Consider the following 24,921-nt stretch of genomic DNA (forward strand, 5'->3'; position numbering starts at 1 on the left):
TGCAGCTGGGGGAGCCAGGTAGATATTAAAAAGGGTAAAAAGGGTAGGGCTGGGGGAAGATCCCTGCGGCACTCCCCATCTCAGGCCCTTAGCCTCAGACACAAATGTTTTTATCCAAACCACCTATTCCCAGTCGGCCAGAAAGGACCTTAGCCATTCAGCAGCTGTGTCAGTCACCCCATCTGCTTTAACCTGACGGGAAGGATGCCATGGTTGACTGTATTGATAGGGCAGACACATCCAACAGCACCAAGACAACGTTAAGGCCAGAGTCCAGATTGAATCTAATGGACTTGGAGATGAAGAAAAGCGGCCTCTGTGCTGTGACGGGATCTGAACCAAGATTGAGAGAGGTGAAGCACATTGTTGTCTTCCAGAAAAGTGGTCGGCTGTGTTGTGGGACCTGGCTCTTTTTGCGGGGTCATCCCCAAACTTTTTGCCTCCTTCCTCCTATTTTTTTTTTTTTTACCAGTTTTTGTTGGCTTTAAGACTCTGGGCACTTTACCACTGCTGACCAGTGCTAAAGTGCAAGTGCTCTCTGTGTAAACTGTATTGATCAAAGGCTTTTCCATGATTGGCATATTTTATTTGCTAGTAAGTCCCTAGTAAAGTGCACTAGAGGTGCCCAGGGCCTGTAAATCAGATACTGTTACCGGGCCTGCAGCACTGATTGTACCACTCGCATGAGTAGCCCTGTAAACATGGCTCAGAATTGCCACTGCAGTGTCTATGTGTGCAGTTTTAAACTGCCAATTCAACATGGCAAATTTACCCACTTGCCAGGCCCAAACCTTCCCTTTTTGTACATGTAAGGCACCCCTAAGGTAGGCCCTAGGTAGCCCCATGGGAAGGTGCAGTGTATGTAAAGGTAGAACATGTACTGATGTGTTTTACATGGCCTGACAGTGAAATACTGCCAAATTCGGTTTCACTGTTCCAAGGCCTAACTATCTCATAGGTTCACCTGGGGACTGCCTTTTAATCACTTAAGTGTGGTTTCCAATTAGGAGTAGATAGAGATGTGGAGTTTGGGGTCTCTGAACTCACAATTTAATAATACATCTTTTGGTAAAGTTGGTTTTTAGATTGTGAGTTTCAAAATGACACTTTTAGAAAGAGGGCATTTTTTTGCTTAACCGTTCTGTGCCTCTGCCTTCCCGTGCAACCCACGTCTTAGTCAGACTGACAGTTGGCCTATTTGTGAATTCCCTATAGACAGTGACACAAAGGGAGCTGGGGAGTGTCCTGCATATCCTGATCCATCTCCTGGGCGACAGTGGGGAGGGAGGAGCTGACACCTACACCTGAAAGGGCTGTGCCTGTTCTCACACAATGCAGTCTCCAAACCCTGGTGTGTGTCTGGGGCCAGGCCAAGGCAGGATCTTATCAACAATAGAGACTTTCCTTTGTAGTATACTTCAAAGGCAGAAATGGGAATAAGTAGTAGACCCAAAACCCCACACTTTTAGATTACTTCTGGTTCAAAAGAAACCTCTGCCAAGGAGAAGAGTTGAAGAGCTAGAGAAGGAGTACTGCCCCTTTGCCTGTGAGTGTGCTTTGCTGGGTTGGCCTGTAGTTGCTGCTTCTGTCTTTGAGAAGACAATCGCTGGACTTTGCTGTGTTTTCTCTTGATTGAACAGTGTCTCCAAGCGCTTAGACTGAGCTTTACCCTCTGTTCTGAAGTCTCAGGGCCATCAAAGACTTCCTCTGCCAGAACCTGGAATCTCTTGCTGAGACTCCTACCTTGTTAAGTGGTGCTCAATCCAGTGCCAGGACCCTGTAAGGAGAAGCTGGTGTAACCAAGACTGAAATTCACTCACAGGAGCCGTGAGGGAGAATCATCAATGCAGTACCTGCTTTGCAGCTGAAAATTCGCCGCACCACCTGCATCGCACTAGGAAAATTGATGCAACACCTGTATGCAGCTGCCAAAATCAACGCATCACCCACGCAGCGAAGCTCTTCACCACCAAGAATTTCGCACATCGTCAAAATCATTGCGAACCTGCACGGACTTGAGGTTGCCCGTCAGGAAATCGACGCATCACTCTTCTGCTGGAGAAAAATGACATCCCCTATCCAACTGAAGGAGAAATGATGTACAGCCTCACTTGCAAGTAAGGAATCAACGCAACGCTGACTTTTCCAAAGTACGCTTGCCCGTGCCGCTTTATTTTTGACGAAAACCAGGTACTTAAAGTAAAAACAATGCATCCATTGATTTCTCTGGATTAAGACTCTTTTTACTTTAAAAATTCTTAACTTGGCTTGTTTTGTTGAATTTATGTTGTTTTCGTCTTGTTTGATTTAGATGAATATTGGCTATTTTTTTAAACTGGTGCTGTGTCACTTTTGTGGTGTTTTCACTGTGTTAGTGGTGGTACAAATACTTCACACATTGCCTCCATGATAAGCCTAATTGTGCCAAGCTACCAAGGGGGTGAGCAGGCTTTATAAAGGGGGTGTATCTTCCTTACCGTGGCTAGAGTGAGGGTCCCTGCTTAGACAGAGGGCATACTGACTGTCAACCAGAGACCCAATTTCTAACATGTATTACCCAATTTTTCCGGGACCTTAGCTGCTGCTGGCAATAGAGAAACCGGTCTGAAGTTTGACAATGATTCAGGATCCGCATTGGGCTTTTTTTTTTTTTTTAACAGAGGGGACGACATTAGCCAGTTTCCATTCCTTCGTGAAGATCCTTTTCCAAATAGAAGCTTCAAATACACGGCGATAGACCAGGCCAATGATATCCGCAACCGATTTCAGCATGTGATGGGGAATCTGATTTGAGGGAGCTCCCGATTTACATTGGGAGAAAGCAGACACCACCTCGGCTACCAAGGGCACCAGAAAAGTAGACAAAATGGGACCCCCTCAGGCTTTACATTCCCCCAAATATCTTTCCCCATACCGGAAAACTGAAGGGAGTCTAAAATATTTGCCTGTATCTTGAGGACCTTGCCCTAAAAAAAGTCACTAAGGCTAGCACAAAGAATCAGGCTGGGTTCTAGTGATAAGATATGGATTACACAATATCGGACACTAGCCCTTCATTTGTGCAGGATTTTTATTTATTCAGTTTAACAATCTATGCCCCCTCTAGATCATTACATTTAACATCAGAGTCTTTGATTTTAGTCCTTTGCTTCAAAAGAATCCAGTACTAGGATGTATTTTTTTTTTTTTTTTTTTTTACAGTTATGGAAAGTAGCCAATGGACCATGGAACATTCAATCTTCGAAAAATTATTTCTACAGTGGGCTTCAGCAATTCTTTAAAAATGCATTTGATTCTCTGATTTTAGTTTCATTCCTGCTGTGTTTTTAGATTTGGCTCTGCTTTAAGAGTCAACAAGCCTAGTTGCCTTGGCACACATTCCAAACACTTTCAATAAGTTAAGTTGATATTTTTGAAATTTCTGACTAGACAGTAAAGACACTAGATACAAAAGCTGCTGCCTTTCTAACACAATTTTACCCAAATACAGATTCTAACAAGGCAAACTCAAGAAAGACTACCTTCGCTCCATGCTTGTGTAGAACTTCTAAGACATCATTATGAGCTCTTTCTGCTGCCACGTGGAGTGGTGTCATCAAACTAGGTAAAAAAAATGAGACAAGTTTTAAAAATGCGAATATACCTATGAATGAGAATTAACTATAAATAAAGTTAACATACTCTTTATTTTTTTCGTTTACACTGGCTCCTTTCCTGAGCAATAATTCTGTGATTTGTTTGCGTTTCGGATGCAGGGATGCCACTGAACAATGCTGGAAAAAAATAACATGAATGTATGAGAAACGAAAGCAAAGCAAAATGGTACTAATAAATACGTGATTTCAAGACAGTCTCCAGGCATTTGACAGATTCAGAGAGAGGTAAGTAGAGATGCATTTTTAGAGATTGAACTCATTTCTGGCGTCCATCAATAGCAATATGACGTTTTCACTCTGAAAACACACTTCCTAACTGCAGTGACAACAATAAGCATGTATACAGTCGCAGTACAATATATAAATGATCACACTTACATTCTCAAGATGGCATTTTAAAATGATTAAAAAGAAGTAAAAACATCTCCATGTTTTCAAAACTTTCAATGCACACATGTTTAATGTAGCCAAAACTAATTCCTCTTTCTTGTTTGGTAACAAAGGTCTCTATTTTCTATCTGTGAAGTTTTACGGTTTTAGAAAGTTCCAGATTTTTTATTTCACAAAGTTTCCGAAGTGTTTGTGTGTACTCTTGCTACGTCTTTTCACACTGCAATATAATTTTCAACACACTGCAAGCCATTCATTCTAAACAGGCCCAGACCAGCTGGAAACAAGTATACTGACATTTTCTCTTCGCATTGTTAGTGTAAAATAAAAATGTCCATTTAATTATTGTAAAAGTTAGGGGTTTAAATGGCAAAGCAAAAAGACACACACCATTCGCAAAGGTCGAAATTTATTCCAAATACATTTCAAAGCTAGTAAAAATAAAGAAAACCTTTGCATTTTCGCTCATCAGTGGCATTGACTATCAGTGCCCAACCCAGTCTACAAATCAGTTATTTATGGCCGGAAGCCAATGGACAATATGCCCATTAGAACGCAAAATCAATACTTAACACTCCCTTTGCAATTTTTGAAACATTTTACTGGTGGAAACAAGGTCAGCACTGAAGAGAGAGTTTTAGTGAGTTTTCAATTTCATCTAAATGCTAAATTGTGCACTCCTTTTAGCAAGGTCGTAAGCAATCCTGTGTTTTTCACAACGTAAATATGAAAGCTTCTTGCTCGTTGTTCCCTGGCACCACTTTGTAACATGGGTTCACATAGATTTTTAATTTCTGGCTGGATTGAGGGCACTTATAAGAGTACAAGAGAGACCTCCTAAACGGCACATCTAGTGTTCTCCAGGAGCATCCCTGATGACCCCCTGGGTAAGGGGGATATTCTAAGCAAACTTTGGTGTTATACTTTCCTCAGCTACCTCCCTTAACTATAGGTCTTTCAGGGTGCTGTAAGATGCACCCAGGAGTGCTGCTGAATGCTGTGCCCGATTTAAATTACGGTCACTGAGCTCTGGTCACAGTGTACAGTATTATTACATTTTAAGCTTAACAGCTTTCTGCAGAAATATTGTAGTCAAAATATCGACTACTAAAATATTGTTAAGGTAAGTATCTAGAAGTCACTATAATAACTGATATGTACCTTGGAAAAAGTAATATACACACATATATACACCCAATATTCTGGAAGCCACTATTTAGCCTAGGATATTCTTGCAGTACAGTATTAACATTCATAATATGCCGATATAAAATCAGTAATAAATACTCAATACGTATACATGTACTTAAAAAATATATATATATCATTTGTCTTCATACACTGATTGTAATCATAATACCAATATTGAATATCTGAACAAATGGAAGAATAAACTTTTCACCATCACATCCAGTATTTCTGTGACTAGTATTACATGAAGTAGTCCACATATTGTTATTTAAATTGTGCCTATAGGATGAAGAATGTATACAGTTATCGAAAATGACAGGGTCAACACATCACTACTTCAACCCCTAAAGAATGCCTAATGAGAAGCACAGGCGTTTCCACCACAGCATCTCTCCTGTGGTTATGCCGCAGTCTAGGGAAAATAGCAGCATTTTTCTGAACTTGCTTGATCTGTTCTGCCTTAACTCTGTTTTAACACACTCCCTGAACCATTGTGAAGGTTTGTTTTAAAATATCTTTATTCAGATGTTAAACAGTATTGAGCACAACTCTCCTGAATGATAACAGGTTATCGTCGAAGTCTCATGATGAGTATGTTCGGTTCTTGGGTTGGGTTGCTGGATCAGAAAGACTTAATAAATTACAAATCTACTGCTGACCTCCCTTGGCCCTGTACAGTGCTGTAAAAAGTGGTTGTTACATATTTTATTTAACAAGTGAACAACACCTTCCTTAAACTCAACCAGCATCTCATCTTGTCAGAGTTGAAGCGAAACAAACCAAAAAGCCCATTCTTGATTAACAGCTGGGAAAACCAAAACAAGTAGGTCATATTATGCAGTGAATGCACTAAAATGATCATGCATGCGATTAACAAGAACATTCAAATACACATAGGAGCAGTCGTCCCTCCTGAACAAGGTGTTAAGTTAAATCTAGAACGTCAGTGGATGGCTGAATTTGTACTTGTGAGAAATTATACACAGGGCACCAGATGCTGAACTGCACGCCGCCGCCCCTGTGCTGCTCGAGGTGACCTGTTGGTGTGGCCTAGGACCCTCCACTGTACTCACCTTAAGTCTAGAAGAATGGTCCTGTGGAATCCCATTTTACAGTTCTTAGGGATGATATGCCTAGTGGCCCCTGTGATACACAATGACAATCTCTGCACAGGCCTAGCATTAAGTAAAGAGGCCTACAAATGTAATTTGCTACTGCTAGGAACGCATTATGTTGCAAGGCTTGCTCTCTGAACAGCCATCATGAAATATCATCGTCATTGCATGCTAGCTGAAGCAATCTCCCTTCTGGAAAGTACCAGTCTGAGTACGTGATGTTCTCAAGTTCTGTCACAAGATGGACCATGTGATATTAGGCACGTAGGCCACCTTGTGTAAAATCCTTTTCTATGCTTTTTGTTACTATATATGGTATGATATGAAAAACGACCTCAGCCATAATGGAGAAGTAGTCATACGCCAAAGAACCAATAAGACGTTGAATTATGTTTGTGGTTTAATACTATAAAAGATCGTGTATTACTTCCTTGTATTAGGCTGCTCGAGTGTACACTAGTACAGAGCATCCTCCATGTACATGTCTTTCTATTCTATCCCTAATAAATTCATTATGTTTATCTAGAAGAGCTGGCTAACGGTCGTTTGTATCCTGAATGGGTGCTGAATAATTAGGCTTCTACAGTCCTATAAGTTACTGTGAACTACCTGTTTGCCATGTATGCTTTCTCTCCCATATAGTAACATTGCAGCTACATAAAAATGTGCTAAGTGTCACTTGGCATTAATATTTAACCATCTATGTTGGGGAAGGGGCCTGAGAAGTACATTAACATTCACTGTGATTTCATTCATACTCTATTTCTCTCACACAACTGTCATAAATAAAAATGGGAATGGACAACAAAACTCACGGGAACCAGGTTCCCCCATGGTTATCTATTCCCTTCGCTACTCTGCAACATTACTAAACTGCTTGCAGAGATTCTCTCCCTTGAGCAGCAAGTTTAATTAAAAATGCATGTAGATGTCATTCAAATCCTTATCAGACTAGATAAATCACTCCACTTGATTACAGAAACATTTCTTTTACAGCATGAAGAAGTTATTTTCAGTTGAAACATAAATGAAACAGAAATCCTCATAGACAGCAACACCACACAATCAGGGAATTAAGAAATGCCCTCTCCCTAGCTCAATTACTGAGAAGCCACAGGATGCCCTTCAACAAGAATCTCAGATCTGCACAACTGACTGCAAACACACTATGCTTCAGTTTATGATACGGACGAGGATCAGCCCCCACTAAAACTGAGACACTCAAATGAACTTATAACGGATTTGGTTCCATTATGGCTCAACAATTGCAACATAACATACAGAGGAAAATATAAGTACATCTTTAAACACTATAGGATACAAAACAAAGCAACAAGACGTTGACCTAGATGGAAAACACTTACAAACAGGCACAATGACAATTTTAATAATGAAAAAAATAATGAGGTATTGAAAGGAAATGCAGGGTATGGAGACATACCCTAAAACCTGAACGGCCTGTGTACAAGACAAATGTATATCTAACCAAAACTATGTACTTCAGCAATGAGCTGTTTAGGGCTAAGCAGTTTCAAATTAATTGCGTAATCAAACAACAAAGTTTGAAACTGGGGCAGAGAACTGTAACAAGTTCACCAAGTTTTTCCACAATAAAAGTTAAGCCCAACATAACTATTAACAAAAAACTAGAAACTCATGGTCTCATCTCAAGTAGGTTAAGGAGTCTTCTTTAAATTACAATGTTAAGCAAACTAAACTCTTACTTATGTAGCTGACCAATACCACCAAATCTGCCCCAGACGATCATCCAAGCTGTAATCCTGACTGGCTTGAAATTGTCAATTAGTTATTTGATCATTGTGTGCCTGACCTACATAAAAGTTTATATCACATCTTCACTCAAAAAACAATAGCTGATCCAAAATGCTTTTAGATTTTTCACCCTATTACAGGTACACTCAGGAACACTGGAATCTAGTGATTCTGCGGCAGACGTATTTTCCATGCAATTATGAATTTGCTGCATTTGCCACATAATATCTGTAGATAATGCAGGGGATGATGAATTAACAAAAAAGAACTTCCAACTCAAAAGGATCCAAAAGGTATTAAAATTTGGCGACATGGGTTCCTGCGCAGTGAAGGTCTTTCACAAATGTTCAGTAGTCATATTTCAGTAGTTTTTTGCTGTATTTGGTTATTAACCAGGTGCAAATAAGGTGAAATATTTGTCTGGTCTTACCATGAGTAAAAATGTCAAAATAATGAAGTAGTACAAATCGCAAAATGTGCTGCATTATGACACATAATTTGCCTTTTCTTGCCACATAATTTAGCCAACCTTGCCACATAGTTTGATTGTTCCCTGACGCATAATTCCAGTAGCCCGGAGTATACAATAATTCATGAGAATCATTTAAATCTGTGTTGTGTTTCAGCTCAGGAGCTATCTGAAAGAAAGCCATTTCAGATGTAGTTTTGGTACTGGGCACAGCACCTTAACAGAGGTGAATAAGATATATATATATTTTGTTTTTAACAATAACAGTTCCATTCGGTTTCTTCTAGTCGTTTGATACTTTGGACCGTCAATACTACCCTCCACCTTCAAAAAGTGCCTTGGAGTAAATGCACAATGTTAAAATGGCTTGAATTCCATCTTGCAGACAAAAATCAATATGTTAAAATTGGAGTTTGTCATTAAAGAGACCCCTTTGAGTTGTAGGGTAGGCTCAATATTGGCAGCTTTATTTTCCATTATCAATATTGAACTCCATATGTTCCTACTAACCTAGAAATTTAATATCATATATACACACATATTAAAGTCAGTTACACCTCTGTCTCGATTTTGATGGTATTATCTTATTCCTCCTAGCAGCTCAACATTCACAATTGGGTAAACAGTTGACACCTACTAGATAAATGAATTAAAAACTGATTTTTTAAATATTTTTCATGACCAAATTTACAGAAACAAAAATTGGATAAATCCGATCATATCAGCTTTTCTCACCTTTAAACGGTTGAATCCACTAATATAGCTTTATTTTGGCTAAAAGCCATAAAAGCAAAAATAATATATATATTGTTCCTAAAAAGCATATTAACAATACATAAAATATAATTTTAATCAAAATCCATAATATCACTAAGTAGAAAGGGCCTCACAAGCAGTCTCTCTGGTGAGCCTGCCGCTGTCTGGTATCGTCCACAGACTCCAATAGATCACAATTCCAGCCAGGGGTCACGGTAAAAGGTTACGAACCAGCCAAGTGCAGAACTCCCCTAGATCTCTCGGACCATGCACATTGGAGATCTGGTTAAAGCAAACGCAACCTTTTCACTAGAGTCACTTGTCAATATGCGAAGTGATTCCCTCTAGGTCATTACACCAAAGAGCCTGCATAGGGGGATGATTCTCTTCCTCCTAGATGTCAGATATCTTGGGGAGAAGAATACAAAGTGGGCCAGGGTCTCGACTTTGACCGGACAGCAATAACAAAAACTAGACACACAGCTGGCTTTGTTCCAACCCATAGTAAAAAGAATTCAGTGGCAAGATCCCCAATCTAAATTTAATAAAAAGGCTTTTAGACTGGGTTGGTTCTACATTATCCATATAGTGTTCAAACTTTGGTGAGCATTTATGATTTAAATATTGGTCCGTTCTGCTGCCTGCTGTCGGGCTACGCCATGTCTGGATCAAAACTGCCTTTCAATAAAATCTCTTTATACGCATTATCACATCTCATGTTATAGTCTGGGGAGACCTCCATACCTCCTCCATTTTGATCCAGTGACACAAATCTCTAATGTGTTGAAACCAGGGGATTAATACTACACCGTCAAGTATTAGTAACTCAGATATAGCTGCTCGATAAAGGACCAGATACTCAGAAGACCAAAGGCACACACAATATATGAGTGGTCTCAAGGCAATTACTTTGCGGATCTGATTAAGTGCCAAATCGAATCTAAGGGGGATAAGTGGCTTGCTAACTGGTAAATGTAGCAAGGAACGCAAGAATGTATTTTCTACCAAGGTCAATTTCTGAGAATTACAGTACCCCCAAAGTTCGGTGTCATAAATTGCAGCGGTCACTGCAGCAGCTTTATTTACCGTAATACCTGGCAAAATTTGCCCTCCCATGGAATTTTTGATTTTCCTTCTGATTGCCACTGACTGCTGCTGAACGGAAACAGCACTCTTCTAGAATAGCACCGTCCGTGAGAAATTATCAGATAATCTTATCCCCAGATAATCAAATTGGCTAACCTGTTCAACAGGTACACCCTAATAGTCATTTCCCCCCTCAAAGTGAGACACCCATCTTTCATGCTTGATTGATGGGTCACTCATCTTTTTCAGGATTTTTCCTCTCTGCCACCATCTTCCGGAAAAGTTTAATGTCTCCCTCTTGAAGGGCATCAACTAAGGTGTCCCATTTAGCGTTCTCCCACTCTTTTTTAGCTTCGTTTAGTGTCTTTTCATAAAGATTCCTCACCACACTTATCTCAGAATTATTCCCTGTTTGCAGTCCTCCCAACAGCTGTGATTTTACCTGGTGACAGGGGTTAGTAAACCACCTCAGTGGTCTACCGTGTCCCCTTCTCTTTTTCTTGCTACCATGAAGAGGGGCCTCAATCGGTTCATCAAACAGCAGTGCAACTGCACAAAGTCTACTAGTAAAGGGTCAGTAGACATCAAGGGAGATAAGCTCTCTTTTACATTTTGATAAATTACACCCTGGACCTTCATATCATTTGCCACCACTGCCCACCTGACATTCTTATTATTATTAGTCATCTTTATGTTGTTGCCCATCATCCATGGGGACAAATCACTCCTAAATAGGAAAGCTGTAGAAAAAAGAAAAAAAAAGACTTAATGTCTTTTGTTGGTACTTCAGCCCCTCTCTTCCCAAGTGTTTTAGTCTTTGGGGCTAGCAGACTTTCCACTTCCTCAATAAGCTTGTCTATTTGGTCCATGGTACAATTCTCTGCAGAATGTCTGGGAAGCTCTCTAATCCCTCCCAGCCCGTTTTGTTTGCCACTCGCTTTCCTGTTCCCCATTTTGTCTCTCAATGTCTAATGGCCAGAGCTTCTTATATCCCCCTTGATGTACAGGGGCAGGGGCACTGGGCAAGGACAAGAACTTGGGCGTTGTTTTTAATTACCAGCAACTCACCAGTATGGGAGGTCTACTGGTGAAAAACCAGGAGGGAGAGCCCAGCCCTGGCTCTTCCTGGCGCTGATGGGCGTGGATGGGCCGGCCCTTGGCCCGGGCACGTCCAGCACCGAAATGGATGAGCGGCGCTTTCAGCACATGGGGTCCGGCTCCTCTTCCGGTGTCCGCGCCTCCTGGTGCACGACAAGATGGTCCTGGGCTCCCCTCCTGGGCAAAAGCAAACCTTTCCTACCACTAAACAACTTGAAAATTGCAGTTCAATCTCTCACTCTTTCCCTTGCCTCATTGGACTACCTAAAAAACAAAAAAAGGCCTTGTATCTCTAAAATTTGGGTCCTTCCATGTTGTAACAAGGTTTATGTCACATTCTCACAAATATGACCATATAGCACTGGTGGCAATCACTAAAATGGCCCCTAACTGTGGCAAGACAACTTTACAAAACTGTCTGTTTAATTTACAAGGCACTACATAAATAACCATAAATCTCTTGCACATCTCCAGCGGCTGCCACGTAGTCAAGAACAAAACTAAACTTTGCAGACAGAGCAAACACTACATGAAAAGTTCTTTATCTGCATAGTTGTTCTCTGGGCACTTGCCTAGGACGTAGAAGCCACTATCAGTGTCCATGAGTCTTGTTGAAGATGTTATTAACCAGTATGTACCATTATGTACACTCTTACTGAATTTCAACAATAAAATACAAAATAAATAAAAACAGATTCAAACAAAATCAGGGTCCCTGAGACCGCTTTACCCCCTTCAAACTATTTAAATGTCCCCCAAAATCTCACTTACTTGAGAAATACCTAAATACTAGATTTTCTCTAGCTAAATTTGCTTAGTTTTGTTCCTATGCTTCTGTAAGCATAGACATCTAAACTAAGGCCCTGTCCCACATAAGATGCAATTTTACTGTTTGAAGTCATTGTGGAGCACTTTAAGTGGAAATCATTTAATACTCAGTCTGTACCTCACATATCACGCCTGTTTTAACATCTCACAACACTTTCTTCATATGCATTTTTTTAACACATTGTAATACCAACTATATTAATATCAGGTGCTTTGAGGTGCTTTGACTCTGGGGGCATTGTTTGAGAACGTTACAAATTAATAAAATATGCAACCCAAGAAAAGCATTACTAGGCAACCCTTACTTCCAAAGGTAACTGGCCTTGTCACAGACATTGCAAGATGTCCCACACTGACTGTGCCCCCATTTCCTCCTAAACGCCCCATCATATGTGTTCATGTATGCATATTCATTATGCTAAAATGGCCTTAATATAGATTTTTTCACATTTTGGTGCCATGTCTAAACGTTAGATTGTCACCTAAAGACCACAAACATTTTTAAAAAGTACATATTGCTTCCTCACCAGTGCAGTCTCGTGGGACTGAGGTTGCTTGAAGTTAATGATCTCCAAACCAAGTGTCTTTTTCACTTTTGCCAGATCTGCTTCTCTGGCTGCTTGAAGTAAGGAATGTCCTTTGAATTCATCTATTTGGAAAAGCAGAGTTTTAAAATGAATATCATTTCAACACAATCCTGTAAATTTACTGTGAAATGCAGGAAGCTAACATTAAGTAATATACCATAAGAGCACTTCATCAAAGGAAGAGGATGAGAAAATTAATGGCCGAAGCAGAACTACAAACCATTCGTTTTCTGATAACAAAATTAGACCAGGATCAATAGGCCTCATGTGTGAGGTTTCTGAATTTAAAGTGAATACACTCCATTTTTATGAATGTTTGGTGGGAAGGAATTTGTTAATTTTGCAAGATACATACATGTCAAGCGCTCCTTCAGTTCAGGAGTAGGAGCCATGTCCACAGCACTCTTGCCATGACAGTTGACTAAAGTTGGATCAGCACCATGGCTTAGCAATAAGGAACAGACTTCCACACGGTTCTTCGATGCAGCTTCATGTAATGGTGTGAACTGCCACAGATCCATTGCGTTAACACATGCTCCATGCTGAAAGTTGAACAGGGCTACATTAATATTTAACAAGGCGGTTACAATTTTAAACAGAGGTTTTACAGCTGGTAAATATATCTTCCATACGGAAAATAATTGTTGACGCTAGGTTTATCACTCAAATCCGTGGAACTGCATACTTAATTTTCAGTCAACCACAACTGTACAAAATTAATTTCACCCATTTCAACTATATGCAAAATAGAAAACAATTGGTAATCTTTTTAAGTCTTTTGCTACAGCAGACACACTGTAAATAGAACAAGTTTTCTCTAAATGCAAATTTTCACTGAGCTAGGAACTCAGGAATTTCTTTCACAATGAGGCAAAAAAATAAGAAACAAAAAATCACACGCTGTACGTACAGTGCACATATAAGGACACCTTTTTTTTTAATGAACAACAACTCTATATTGTTTTTCAAATGTTATCACAAATAATGGTACAGAAGTGTGAATATTTTGGGGAAAAATAACTGAAACCAGCTTCATGTAAATCTTGTAAAAGTATGTTTTAATTGTAAAAAATTATAATTACCAGAGCATAAAACTGCTTCAAGTCAATGCGAGGAATTATGGAGCAATCTGGAATGGCACAAACGAAAGGGCTACCAGAAGCTTAAGGGCCAAAGAAGCAGCTGCAAGTGTACTTCGGTCCACTTCAAATAGTTACTGCTAGGGGGCATGGCCGTACCAGATGGTCGACAGGACAATTTTCTAAAAAGCAACGCTGACCCACACAACAATCCACCATAATTCTATGTCAGGACCGGCGGCTTCAGATTATGCTTCTCCTTCTTTACTGAAGAATAAACAGCAGCCAATTATCTCTTTGCTGCTTGCATCCAGTTCAGAGTTCCCCTATTACTTAAAAACATGATTGTATTTAATGTGAACTTTACTGTGGAGCTGCAGGGGGGATTTGAACCCTGCGAGTCACAGTGCACTGTCTGAAGAGGAGCGATTGTGCAACCAAATCAGCACTTTTTGTGCGGTCGGCACCAGCAAACTTGGGAATTTATAAAAAAAAAAAAAAAAAAAAAGGAACTTCAAAGGCATTTCTAATGCCGAAGCGTGGGCCTTTCTTTGAGGGGGGGCATTGCCCTTGTATAATTCTTGCATGGTGCCCTCTAACGCCTTACCACGACCGCTGGTTGTTAGGGACTCGGTCCTCTTTTTATTCTCCTTGTTGCGGATGGAGCTGTTTTTCTGACGCTCTCGTGCAGAACGGCCCAAGCACGGCACGATCATAAATTACTTATGGATTCCCCTTGAAAGCCAGACGGGGCTCTTAATCGTTGGAAAACTCTGTCTTAGGGGCTGTTTTGCAGGTGCACCTTCACATCTAATTCTGCTGCTGTGAAAGGGTGTCTGAACACCTTTAGTGATTTAATAATAAATATCATCCCAGCAGGGGCTGTCCCCCACTGAATTCCTTCACTCCTCTTATTAAACTGATATGGAACACTTAGCCGAAGAGGAACAGTATTATGAGGAATTTCCTGATATGCCAGAAGAACATCAGATGGAGGAGAGATTAGTAGAAACCCTAGGGTACCATGTTGTTGTTGCTGCCCTTGTTTAGGTTGGAAGGTAGAAGCCTCTGATTGTGGCTTGAATCCTCCTCTAAATTGCTGCTTACGAAAGGAGCCTCTGTATGGTATTGTATATAAGGCTCCCACTGCTTTAGCAGTGTCTGAATCCTTCCTGAGTATTTCTATTGTGGTGTCAAACTCAGGACTAAACAGTTTTTTTTTTGTTTTTTTGTTTTTTTTAAATAATCGAAAGGCATTTTTAGTACTGCCTGCTGTATTTCTGGCTTGAATTTATAGGAATATAACCATACATGTCTACGTATGGTGACAGCAGTATTAACACTTCTAGCTTCTGCATCTGCAGCATCAAGGGCAGACCGCATCTGGTTATTACTTAAGGCCTGACCTTCCGCAACAATTTGTTGAGCCCTTTTTTTATGCTCTTTTGGCAGGTGTTGTAATAGGTCCTGGATCTCGTCCCAGTGGGCTCTATCGTACCTTGCTAGCAAGGCTTGTGAGTTTGCAATTCGCTATTGTTATCTGCTTGTGTAGCTACCCTCTTGCCAGCAGCATCAAATTTCATACTTTATCAGGGGGAGGGGCATCCCCTGATGATGGACTATTGGCCCTTTTTCTGGCGGCACTGACAACCACTCAGTCTGGAGGTACCAGGTGGGTAATGTAAGCAGGGTCTGTAGGTGCAGGCTTATATTTCTTATCAATGCGTGGTGTTAAACTCCTAGCTTTAACCGGCTCACTAAATACCTCATCTGAATATTTTATCATGCCAAGTAGCATTGGGAGGCACTGTTAACGTGAGGGCGTAGAGGATACTGTATTAAAAAGGAAATCCTCTTCCAAAGGCTGTGTGCTAAGCACTCCGTGGTATGCTGCTGCCCTAGAAATGACCTGCGTGTATGCAGTAGTGTCTTCCGGTGGGGAAGGTTTGGAAGAATAGAAGTCTGGGTCATTAGCAGGTATGGGATCTGGATCACACAGATCCCAAGGAACAACCGTATCACCATGAGAATAAGAATAAGTCTGAGTGAGTTGGTGGAAGCAAATGTGGTGGGGCTAGTGGGTGGTGGTGAAAAAGAAAGATGTGGTGAATGAGGAGACGTATGCAGAGGTAAGAATGGCTTCTCCAGTTTAAAAAATATTTGCTAGTGGTGGAGCAGTATCTAGATATTCCTGAAAAGCCAACTTTCAGTCTGTGGAGGAGGTGCTGTAATTATTCTGCCAGTCTCTTTGTGGATATGGATCCTTGATTGTCTCTCATCCATGATTTCGAGAATGGGTTGAATTTCCGTGTCCTCAGAAATATAGTCTGATGGTTTTGAGGACTGATCATGATATGGCTTGGAGTTCTGATTAAGATGGCTTGAAAGTCCTTGTTCTTCTGAATAAGAAGACTTTTTTGGCTCTGCAGTTGGCAAATTTTTTTGGGCCTGAATATACAGCCGGCTCCGAGGCAGGACGTTGAGGCTTTGACTCTGAAGAGTGTGGACGCTGACTCGGTTCAGAGGTTGAGCTTTTGGTGCACTTGCTTGACGTATCGAAGGAGGTGTGGCCTCTTTTGGCGCCGAACCCAAAGGTCGGTCGACGAGGATTTTCTTGTGGGTCGAACCATGGTTCTCTGGCAGTGGTGCACCCAAGGCCTTCAAGGCTCTTTAAGGAGTGAGCATAGGGGCAGTCGTACTCACATGCTGACCAGCAGTGATGAGTCTATCTTTCTCTGAGACTTCTTCGGAGTCAGTGTCTTGGATGCAAACTGCTGATTGTGCCTGTTCTTCCATGGTGTCAATATTCTCGGCACTCTTCAACGCCATTTCCAATCTCCAGGCTCTCCGATCACATAGGGTCTTCTTGGATCGGAACGATCGACAGGCTTGACAATCCTCTTCTCGGTGATCGGGAGAGAGAGACAGATTACATAAGAGGTGTTGGTCTGTGTATGGACATTTTGCGTGGCATCGGGGACAAAATCAAAATGGAGTCCAATCCATGAGGCTTCGAAGTGGTAGGCCCGAACAGGCCTGAGTTGGGCGCTCGCGCCCAGAAGTGTGAAATTTGGTTTTCAACTGTACGATCGGTTCGACTATGTGTGGAAACGCGATCGAAACAATAACTAGCGTCAAAGAAAGTTATCTAAAGTTTCTGATTAGAAATCTCGGAGCGAGAGGAAACACGTCCAAACCCAACAGCGGAAAGAAAACAATCCAACAACGGAGTCAACCCATGCGCAGTATGACCAAGAGGAGGAGTCACTTGATCCCGTGACTCCGAAAATACTTCTTCGAAGAAAAACAACTTGTAACACTCCGAGCCCAAAAGAAGCAATGCATAGGATGTGTATCTGCAGATAAGCATGCCATTGAACATATATATATATATATATATATATATATATATATATATATATATATATATATATATATATACATATTTTGGGATTAGTAGTTTTGTGGTTAATGTTTTGACTGCTGTTTATTCTTGAGTAAAGAAAGAGAAGCATAATCCTCGTCTCTGTGTCCTTTTCAGAATTGAACATTCATGACGCGCAAGCTAGAATTTTTTTTTATCCTGGGCCAAAATTGTTCATTAAAGCTACAAAGGTCGACTAAGCCTCCCACCCCCTGCACAATAACAGTGCCTCTTTGCTCTGATCAGGAGCAGACTGCCGCCTCGGAGGCCCAACAATAATACTGTTAGTGGAGCCTGTACGAGGGAACCTGCGGGCAGCTGTATGGACTTCAGCGTCCCTTCGTGTGTTAGTTTGTGCACTTCCAGAGCCTGGCACTGCGAACTGAGCAGATTGTGGGCATCCGCTCCTGAGACACTACTGTGGGGCCAGGGAGAACAGCTGTGCAACATGTGCTGCAACCCCTAGGATAGGACCTGGGGCGTCCACGTTGCACTGGGCCACATCACCATTGCTGGTTGTTGCATAATGCCTACATAACCGCTGGACCCTGTGGAGCCAAACCTGCTTAATCCTAAAATTGGAACTGACTGTCACAATTTGCTGGCACATTTCTTTACCACCGAGAGTGCTGAAGGTGGTCTGAGGCCAAGGCAACTGCTGTGAGATTTGCCCCCACTGTTAGGTGCAAGGACTGGACACCTGGAGCGGTGTGGCTCGCCTCGTTTCAGTGGGCAGTGATAACCATGGGAGTTGCAACTGGAGGGTCAATGGACTGCATGGGGGAGCTGGGGTGACAACATGGTGCACTGAAAACTGGCAAAGGAGGAAAAGGGCACGTTGTATGCCCCCGCAATAAGTTCAGTGATCAGAAGGCCATCCGGCCTTGGGGTGAGTGCCTGGCCACCTTGTTTAGGAGTGGGTTCAGGATGGCCAAGCAATGATACAATGCAGCACTCCAAGATCACACGATGGCCACTGCAGGGGATACCGTTTCGACAGGCCTACCCCGTCACTGGCTCCTCTAAGGATGATGTGGAGGTCACAGTAGAATAAGAGAGATGCTGATATGTAAATACTGTCTGCATGACTATGGGAGGGAAGGGAAGTTGGGACAGGGGTGAAACACCGAGAGTCATACTTGTCACAGCTGGATGCAATATTAGCCCTTCGGCTTAATGTTTAACATACAGTATTTGAGGGTGGGAGGGAACAACATATGGTAGTCGATGTGCATGATTTCATACAGCATCTTTTCTGTATAAGAAACAAAAGGGCACTCTTGGTAACAGATGATATAGGGCAGCCAGGAGTACCCTTTGAAGGAGGTTTTGGCTGCCATATGGTCTAGAGGCCAGTGTGGAGCAGGCTCTCCCTGCGTATAGTTTCTAGAGTTGAACACTCAAACCCTGTGTTGAAGGGGGGGAGGGGCAGGGGGGGGGGGGAGATAGAGAATACATATCTGGGAGGGGGAATGGGCACACATGTTCATGTACATTTAACATGCGTTTACTCAGGGTGGGAGGCAGGGGTAGGGTTTGTTCTGTTTAAATTGTTATGAGTGTGTACAGAGTCACCTGGGTGTATGGAGGCACTGGTTATGACGTAGGGGACAATCCGCCAAGGTCGGGGGAGTTCGGGCAGAGGTGCCCTTGAGTCCCTGCACATGCAGAAATAACATCATGAGCACTAGCTATGAATTAATAACCTCAAGTGCCAGGGGGCTGAGTTGTTATGTGAAGTGACACAGCGTCCTCACTGCTCTTAATTGTCAACATTGCATGTTTACAAGAAACCCATTAACAGACCTGGAAGCAGAAAATGGCAAGGGCAACTCTATTCTGGTACATACTTGACATATGCCAGGGAGATGTCAGTGTGGGTGGCTCCTGGAGTCCCCCTTAAACCAACGTACAAAGAGGTGGACATTAAGGGTTGCTTTGTTCTCCTCCAAGGGAAACTAGACAGTAGATACATTGCCGTCTTTAATATCTACACACTTAACACAGATAAGAAGGACGTCTTCTAAGGGATTCAAGATGATCTGCTTGTGTGCATTAGTGCCATGGTGGCATGGGTGAGAGACTTTAATTGCATTCTGGATGAGGATTTTGATAGACAACCCCCAAAACACAACATAAAACTGGGCATGACGTCCAGTCATAAAGCGGTGATGCAAAATATGGGTAGCAGATATATATGTAGAGAGTTGGGGGGGGGGGGGGTATTTTCTCCACACGGTGAAGGAGACAAGTTATCTAACCAGTTTCTTAACTGACTACGTTCGGCTGATTGTGGAGGTCAATGTGGAGGTACTCACAGAGTGAACACATAGTGGAGACTTCCATCTGAAGTGTTAGAGGATGTGTAGTGCACGGAGTAACTGAGGACCCAGTTCACTTCCTACACCTAGACCTCAATTAGGGATCCACCGACACAAGGGGGAATGAGTGGGAGGCCTGCATTGAGAGGGTGATAAACTCAGCAAACTATTAGCATGGCTTCAGTGGGGGAGGGACGGGAGACCTTCCTGGTCATGTTGTTGAGACATTATGAGGGTCAGCAAGATAAGACACTGAGATCAATTGTATTTTTCTGGATCATCTGAGGGACATAAAGAATGGTGGGTGAGGTTTCATCAGACTCAATAGCAGGATTCCTTAATGGGGTCTGGCTCCCTATGGTGCCTAACACCCACTGGAAAGAATTGGAAGCAGAGATTACCCTAGATGAGCTCTGCACAACCATAGGGGAAATAGCAGCGCGAAGGGCCCCGAGGAGGAGAGGGATGGCTGCCCATTGGAGTTCTAACAACATTTCGCAAATCTGTTGAATATTAGAGGTTTTCAAAGAGCCTGTGCACTATGAGGTTTGCCTCCCTCTATGAGAGAGAGCATTACATGTGTGCTGCTAAACCCAGAGGGGTAGGGGTAGTTCGGAGGGGTGGGGGGAGACACCCTTCAACTTAAAGACTGCTGACCAGGATCAATGTTGATACCAAGGTGCTATGCAAGCTCCTATCAACGTGCCTTAGATCGATGATGGGGCAACTGGAGCACAATGTGGCTTTATAACAGCTCTCATTATGCCCCTGAACTTATGGCGACTAACAAGTGTTACAGTCAGTGTATGACATGGACGAGGAGTTGACTTGGTGGCAGCTGACATCGCCAAGACCTGGATTGGTCTCATAAAAGTGAAGTCCTTAGACGTATGGGCTTCAGTCCAGTATTCTGCTCATGGGTGCGATTATTATATACTGACCCCCGAGCCAGTATTAGAACCGGGGTATGTGTTTGAGGATTGGGAAACAGAGGGGGACAAGCCTGGGATGCGCCATCTCCCCACTGCTATTTGATACACGAGTGGGTGATTCCACACATTTCATATCTCTCGATGAAGATGATGCACTGTTTTATTTACAACAGCAGAGAGAGAGGACGTACAGGAATTACTAAAATACAAGGAAGAATGTGGAGAGGTGACGGGACTAAGGATTAACAAGAAAAATACAATTTTCTTGCCCAAGAGTGGCCTGGCCAGGCAACTTAGGGAACAATTGCCAGAACTTTTGGGCTATAGTGGGAACTAGAAAGCCTCAGATACCTGGGGACACAGGTGGCTGGGATGCAAGAGAAGTAACATCAGTGGTACTGCTCAGAAGAGGAAAACGTAGACATTTGGTAACGCTCTGGAATCGAGCCTCAAAGGCTGACAGACCTAGTGGGACCGGGATGATAGAGCTGCCTGGAGAAAATCACAGAGACAAAATTTCTGATTTGGACTGGGGCACAGCATGTGGGTTGGTCAAGGGGTGTTCCGAGGAAAGTAATGTTTAAATTAATACATTTTAATTATGTCCACCATACCAATCTTACCCCTATCAAACTAAGTAAAATATATGTCAGTCGCTCAGCGGCATGCGTAAAATGTAGCCGTGGGGAGTCTGCTTTCTCCACTTTGGAGTTGTCCTGCAGTTATGACATACTGAAGGGCAGTTTAAGTTCATCTCCAGGGAGTGACTGGGATTGCCTTCATACTTAACCTGTGGCATTCTCTGTTGGGAATCCTCAAAAAGCTGAAATAAGGGAAGATGCACCATAAATTCCTACACCTTGCACTAGTATTAGCAAAACGGCTAACAGCCATGGGATCGCTGGGAAACATGGCCCCAGCTGCTCCAGTCTGGATGAGGGATATAGTGGAATGGAGAGGAGCAGAGAAAAGACATTCAGATATCACATAGGGACAATAAAGTGGTGGAGGTCTTGGAAATCTGGGTGGAACTACTTGCTGCTTTCAGTGAGTTGGAGAAGAGGGGAACCTATACCGTCACAATAGGGGAAGGGAAGCAAATAGGCATGTTATACCTTCATGAGAGGTGGTATCAAAAATGGACTAACATCCATGGATAAGCATACTGGACTATCGATGAGCTATGGAAGGAATGTGTACTGTATAATGTATGGGGAGCTGCGAATTGGAATGCGCCATACCCGGTGTGGGTGGGAGAAACCACAACTAGACCAGCTTATGCTGCAAATGTATAATAACCAAATGGGTGGGGTGATTTGGTGACATAGTCAAGTTTGTTATAGGTAACATTTGTGCACTACTCATCAAGAAATGTATATGTGAAATGAAAAATAAAGAAAGATGTTAAAAGTATCTCTTCCATTCTACACCTGCTGAGCATTTCCAAAACAGCACCAGCTCTGTCACTGGAGGGGACCAAAAACCAGTTATATGGCCAAAGACACAGTTTGAAAAATACTGTCAAACTTTATGAGGAGTGTACCCACAAACACAAGATTCACAGGCCTAAAGCCGACATAATGGGAGGATTTGGAGGGTCTGGCACACAGGCTCACAACCTGCATCAGCAGAAAATTGATAATTCATACTAAGGGGGAGCAGCCGAAAAAAAACAAAAAAAGCCAAACAAGCCTTGGGAGTGAAGATTAAAAATGTGAGCCACAAAATGATTCAATAACAGGGTGTTGGTTTTTGAAAGTTTTCAGAAGTCTTTAATCAATGTTCATTGTTTTTTGTTGATTGGACTGTTTCATGAATAACTGAGAGAATTCTGTATTAGGGGGCTACTCACTCCAGGCTGCATTTGGAAAGTGTGGCTTTACAAATCCCTACAAATCTCCATCTCCACAATCACTTGCTGAAGACCGAAAATGAGGAACCACTTTGTGCAACAAGTGGGAAAGACTGCAGACTCTTCATGCAGTCTGAAGCAGACTTTTTGCAACCTTGTGATCAATAGTAGGGCAACTTATTCAGGAAAACAATTCAAGGACTTAACCTTTCCGTGCAAAATTACAAGGGACCTTCTTAGGACTGAGCAGGTGCCCTGTTAACATACCTTGAGACAAAGATACTCAAGTGGCAATTACCAAGAGCAACAATATGAACTTAATTGAGACCATCCCAGTACTGACAATCAAAAACGTCCTTCCTAGTGTAAAAGCTTTGGGTCAATTTTAACTTCATCACTGCTTCCACCGGTTGAGACAATTGTGTGTTTTGGACCCTCCCAGAATAGCTCAGCTTTAGTCCTACTGCTTCAAGGTTATGGTCTTGTTGTTCATCAGCACTTAAAAAAATCAAAGTAACACCCCTCCCTCTCCACAGTTCTCAAACCCCTGAAACATCATTCTATTTAGAAAGACAGAATCTTCTGACAAATACAATAAATGTTGCAACCAAAGAGCAATAATTCAATAGAAGTCCTCCTCCACAGGCTTATAATCCAGACATGAAATCTGCTAGCACAATTCTCCAAGAAATTTTTCTTGAATGTAAAAGCCATGTGGTTTCTTATCAGAGTATTAATTTATGTCCACAGCATTGTCCACAAGATGCAGAGTTGCACTAATGTCTTCAGGTCTTTTACTTGCCCTCTATGCTTTATGTTTCTTACAAGTTGACTGCCTGGCAGTTATGTTGTTTATCTTGACCTTCGTATGATTGATGGCACATACAATTCTGCATTACATATCTAGCAGAGAATCTTGCACAGGTGATCACAGCCTGGAGGCACCAAGACGCGATGTTCCTTCTCTTTGTATAGCAAATGTAACTAGTGAAGGTGAGGAACACACAGCCTGCTTGCACCAGTCCTCCCAAAGCATTGTGGTAATTGCAGACCACAAGGAATGTTTATACTAACAATTAATTGTTTGCCACCCAGTGTTGGCACAGCGAAGCGATGTATATTCTTGGACATGTATTTCATGCTAATTGGCACTCTGAAAGACATGACCAAGTTTGGAGGTGCTTGCTTTCAGTATATCGGGTTTGGTACCATTCCTAGCACACAAGTGCACCCTAAAGGGTTTATCAAGCCAACATCCTTGAGTAAATTTAAACAGTGGGGAACATATAGTTTGCCCCAACCATGCCATACCATTTCAGTAAATGAAATCCTCATCCGTGTTCATACTTGCAATCCTTTGGCACTCAGTGGCACAGACACAAAGCGGCACAGTGCGGTGTGGCACAGAGCGGAGGGGACTGCCATAGAATGGAGTGGCATAAAGTGGAGCAGCGTGGATTGGACTAGAGTGGTAGAGTGAAGTGTCACAGATTGGAGTGCGGTGGTGAGGAGTGGAGTGGCATAGGGTGGAGAGGGGTAGACTGGAAGGCATAGAGTGGAATGAATTAGAGTGGTGTAGCGCAGCATACAGTGCAGCTGAGTAGTTCCATAGAGTAGACTGGTGTAGAGAGAAATGGCATAGAGTACATCAGAGTGGCGTAGAGCAGAGATGGCAGAGTGGAATGCTGTAGAGCGACGCAGAGTGGGGGGCGGGCAGGGGGAGAGCAGAGTGGGTGTATGAGAGGGGAGCAGAGTGGGTATATGAGGGGGGCGAAGAGTGGGGGGCATTGGGTGGAGTGGTGCGAAGCAGAGCCAAGTGGGGTAGAGAAGAGTGGATTAAAGTTGATTAGAGTGGTGTAGCATAGAGTCGTTCAGTTCTGAGTGTAAGTAACTAAAGCGTTGATTTTTGATGGTTAAAGCAGCAAAAAATAAGAAGCCATATAGGAAAGCACACTGCACATCCAGGATTAATACCGAAACACTTATTATAAACAAACAAAAAAACTGGGTATTACAAAAAGATGAGGGAGAACACATGTAACTGGTCCATGCGCTAGGTAGGAGCCAACATAAGAAAGGAATGGAAGCCTACTGGAACTAAGCAATTAAAAGATCACAAATGAGGGTGAAAACAACAACTGGTATACTGTGGGCGGGTTGTAAGCTTGCTGAATAATAAACAATACATCTTGCAGCACTGCGCATGAGCTGTGTAGGCAAGAACTAGACACTGGTACTGGCATCTCTGAAGGTATTTGAGCAAAGCATTGGCAAGTGTTAGAATGTCGCATACAACTCAGGTTCCTCACAGACAAAATCGTGAGGACGAGAAGCCCTTCGAGTTTCTTTCAATGTCCACTCCTA

At 42.3% G+C, this 24,921-nt stretch overlaps 1 protein-coding gene across 1 annotated transcript in view; it reads right to left on the reverse strand.

Annotated features, from left to right (window-relative positions):
* The window catches only part of LOC138296500 (poly [ADP-ribose] polymerase tankyrase-1), a 734,848-nt gene that overhangs the window by 556,643 nt on the left and 153,284 nt on the right, over positions 1-24,921 (reverse strand). Inside the window, exons 6-9 of the mRNA XM_069235671.1 lie at positions 13,305-13,491; positions 12,890-13,011; positions 3,682-3,773; positions 3,522-3,600 (exon numbers count right to left, since the gene is read on the reverse strand). Of these exons, the coding sequence (XP_069091772.1) occupies positions 3,522-3,600; positions 3,682-3,773; positions 12,890-13,011; positions 13,305-13,491 (480 nt within the window). The remainder of the gene's footprint in view (positions 1-3,521; positions 3,601-3,681; positions 3,774-12,889; positions 13,012-13,304; positions 13,492-24,921) is intronic.

The sequence above is a fragment of the Pleurodeles waltl genome, chromosome 1_2 (genome assembly GCF_031143425.1).
Source record: "Pleurodeles waltl isolate 20211129_DDA chromosome 1_2, aPleWal1.hap1.20221129, whole genome shotgun sequence".
NCBI lineage: Eukaryota > Metazoa > Chordata > Amphibia > Caudata > Salamandridae > Pleurodeles > Pleurodeles waltl.